Genomic DNA, 3,840 nt, shown 5'->3' with positions numbered 1-3,840 from the left:
AATTTTAATTATATTAATTTTCTTCCAATGTGCAGAGGACTCCCAAGTGCTGTGATTTATTTTAAAGTTGGCCTGTGTGTATTTTTTTTAATTCTCCTTATAAGAGTTCTTTGTTTGTTATTAGAGGTTAACAGTTTTATAAAGTAATAAATAATAAATGCAAACAAACTGTAGTTTTTGTCTATGATGAAACAATAAATACAACTTTATAAGCTATCAAGCTATCAAGCTATCAGAGATGTGCTGCGGCTCCAGACTAAACAGATTGGTGGAAAAAGGGTCAGAAAGGTTGCAGACCCCTGAGTGAGGTAACCCGGGTCAAACATATCCAGCTATTTTAAATGTAAGAAATAAAACCATTATTTTGTTTTGTATAATTCTGTGTTTCTTAAATCTCCTGTAATGAAGTCCTCATTAACCCTTCACCCCCCCCCCCCCGCCCCCCCCCTCTATAGGAGCTGCATTACGTCATCTCTGCAGCACTTTATCTATTTACTATTAACAGAACAAACCATGAAGCCCCGCCCCCTTTCTCATTAATAAATCCTCCTTATAAAAACTGCTTTTAAATTATTACATATTTAATAAAAAGTTTGTGTTTTAAGCGTTTTTTGGTTTTTCCTTCTTTTTTAGGCTTTAATGTGAAAAACAGATTTAATGTCAAATATTTAGCGAAGATAAAATGATCATTTGTATGTTTTTAATACATTTTTTAAAATATTTGTCACAATACTTTTTGGGGCTTTTTTTGTGTGAAAGTGAAACCAGGCCGCGCGCATTAATCGGGGACGCGCAAAGCATTTTTTTCGTTCACGCTTTTCAGCAGGAACGCTCGCACTCATTCACCCCACTTCCACACGCACACACACACACACACACACACACACACACACACACACACACACACACACACACACACACACACACACACACTGTTAGCAGCGTGCAGACACACCCACTATTTTTCGCGCGTAAAACGGGTCCAAATTACCTCCAAAATAAACTATAACCCTTCAGCTGATTTTAAATCTCTCATCGCTTCCTCTCAACATGTTCAGATCACTCAGTTTCATCATCTGCAGGTTTGAGATCGTATTTCTGATTGTTCTGACACATTTTGGGGGTGTGATGTCCTGCAGCTCCACACACACACACACACACACACACACACACACACACACACACACACACACACACACACACACACACACACACACACACACACACACACACACACACACACACACACACACACTGCATAATTACATTAACACACACACCGGATGTTGTAGGCTAATGAACAACTTCAGAGCACGAGCCTCTCAGGAAGCATGAGAGACTGATCGATCTGATCTGCTCCACAGCTCTGTCCTCTTTCTCTCTGATTTCACACGTGACCGAAAAACACAGAAAACGAGCCTCAAACACATTTAATTTAATTTAATGTATCCTCTGATTATGTTATCATCCTCTTCCTCTTCTTCAGTTTCAGCCTCTCCTCTCTCGAACAAAAGCACCGGGGAGGATTCTGCTGCCTGAATAATTCAGCATCTCTCTCTCTCTCACACACACACACACACATACACACACACACACACACACACACACACACACACACACACACACACACACACACACACACACCCTCCTCCACAGTTATGCAACAGCACATCATCTCTCTGTTGGTTCCTCTCCAGACATTAGACGGGTCCCACGGGTTTCCTCACGATGCAGTAAAATCATTTCCTCTCCTTTAAAAACCTAATTTTCTGATGTTTTAATGCAAAACCTTAAGAAATAATGCAGCTTTTATTATGTGTCGTGCACGAAGCGTGTGCACGGCTGCTTTCCCGTGCACACGCAGGAAACTAAAGCAGGAAACGGGGTTTTTTCAGAGCGTTTTTGTGTTTTTCGTTTCTCTTCGTTTCTAATATAAAAATATCGGATATTAAAATATAATATTAATAAAGATATTTATTTAATAAAGCAGTGTGTCGGTGCTGCAGCTCCGCACACTGCGGCGGGAGCACCGACACACACACACATACACTCACACACACACTCACACACACACCGGGACACACACCGGGACAAAGCTCCGGTTGCACATTAATATCGTTTAAAATCATCTTTAAATTAAATCGTGCTTCTATCGGTTTGTCTTCAGCAGAGATCTGAACCCGCCTCCTCTCCCTCTGCAGTCACGACAATAACAACACATATAATCTAACAAAAATAAATACAACTATATTATTATTATTATTTATGTTAATACAAAAAAGAGATAACTAATTGTTTCTGACATTTTTAAACAAATCCAGTTTGGGACAACCGAGGTGCAGAGAGGGGGGGGGGGGTTCCCCTTGTTAACACACGCACACACACACACACACACGCACATGCACACACACACACACACACACACACACACACACACACACACACACACACACACACACACACGCACACGCACGCACACACTGAAGCCCCCGCTGCTTCACTACGAGCCAAATCGACAGGAAACATCTAAAACAAACCATAAAAAACATCAATAATAATAATTTGATGTCAGTAGAAATCTAAAAATCAACATCTTCTTTTTACAGTAATGAAATTATTAGAATTTAAAGTCCACCGTTTATTTCATTTAAATTCTTAAAGTTCGTTCATTTCGCCTCAATTTCTTCCTGTTTTTGCAGAAATAAGAAGATAATATCAAAACTCGCGACTGAGAGGACTTCTTTCTACCTTAAGTGATTATAAATACACCTGTCTTTAAAAAGGGTCATTTTACCGGCAGAAAACCCCGTTTTTCAGCCTGAAAACCTCCTAAAGAACGGGTTTCCCTGCAGCTCTTCTCTGGTGTTCGCCGTCCGGACTCACCTATGTGCAGCGCGAGGCAGAGCGCGAGGCACCTGGAGGACCAGGACTCTCCCATCCTCTGTCGTCTGTCCTCTGTCCTCCTCACATCCACTCACTGACAGGAGGAACCGAGCATTACACGCAGAAAACACGCAGGAAACACGCAGAAAACACGCAGGAAACACGCAGAAAAAGCGCCACTAAATCCACCTCTTCTTCTTCTTGTTCTTCTTCTGTGGTGTCTCTGCTCTGCCTGGTTTGTGTCTGAAGAGGAAGAGGAAGAAGAGGAGAGAGAGCGAGAGAGAAAGAGAGAGAGAGACCCTCCCCCTTCCTCTCTGTCATTATTATTTCATGTTTTTTTAAATCATGTTATTTATTCATTTGTATTTCCTCCTCCAACGCATACAAAAAGTCTCATTTATTAATATTGTATTATTATAACTCGTATCATTATAACTCGTATCATTATAACTCGTATCATTATAACAACTCGTATTATAACTCGTATCATTATAACTCGTATCATTATAACAACTCGTATTATAAATCGTATCATTATAACTCGTATTATAACTCGTATCATTATAACTCGTATCATTATAACAACTCGTATTATAAATCTTATCATTATAACTCGTATTATAACTCGTATCATTATAACTCGTATCATTATAACTCTTATCATTATAACTCGTATTATAACTCTTATCATTATAACTCGTATCATTATAACTCGTATCATTATAACTCGTATCATTATAACTCGTATCATTATAACTCGTATCATTATAACTCGTATCCAGTGGCGTTTTTATATGTACAAAAGTGGTGGGGCACAAAAAACGTAGATGTCTATATATAAGCTTCTCAGTGACGTGCGGTGAGGGTCATGGCTGCTGAGGCACTGACTCTTCAGGTTTACAAATATTATATTTTGACCTAAACCAAAATATAATATTATTTTCAAAAGCTTTTTTT

General features: G+C 39.3%; 1 protein-coding gene across 1 annotated transcript in view; it reads right to left on the bottom strand.

The window, feature by feature from the left end:
- nrn1a (neuritin 1a) overlaps window positions 1–3,109 on the bottom strand; it is a 10,622-nt gene extending 7,513 nt beyond the window's left edge. The window contains exon 1 of the mRNA XM_034120872.1: window positions 2,884–3,109. Within this exon, the coding sequence (XP_033976763.1) occupies window positions 2,884–2,938 (55 nt within the window). The 5' untranslated portion in view covers window positions 2,939–3,109. The remainder of the gene's footprint in view (window positions 1–2,883) is intronic.
- Window positions 3,110–3,840: the final 731 nt, after the last annotated feature.

Source organism: Trematomus bernacchii, unplaced genomic scaffold (assembly GCF_902827165.1).
Source record: "Trematomus bernacchii unplaced genomic scaffold, fTreBer1.1, whole genome shotgun sequence".
Taxonomy (NCBI): domain Eukaryota; kingdom Metazoa; phylum Chordata; class Actinopteri; order Perciformes; family Nototheniidae; genus Trematomus; species Trematomus bernacchii.
This window is presented reverse-complemented; position numbering and strand designations above follow the sequence as displayed.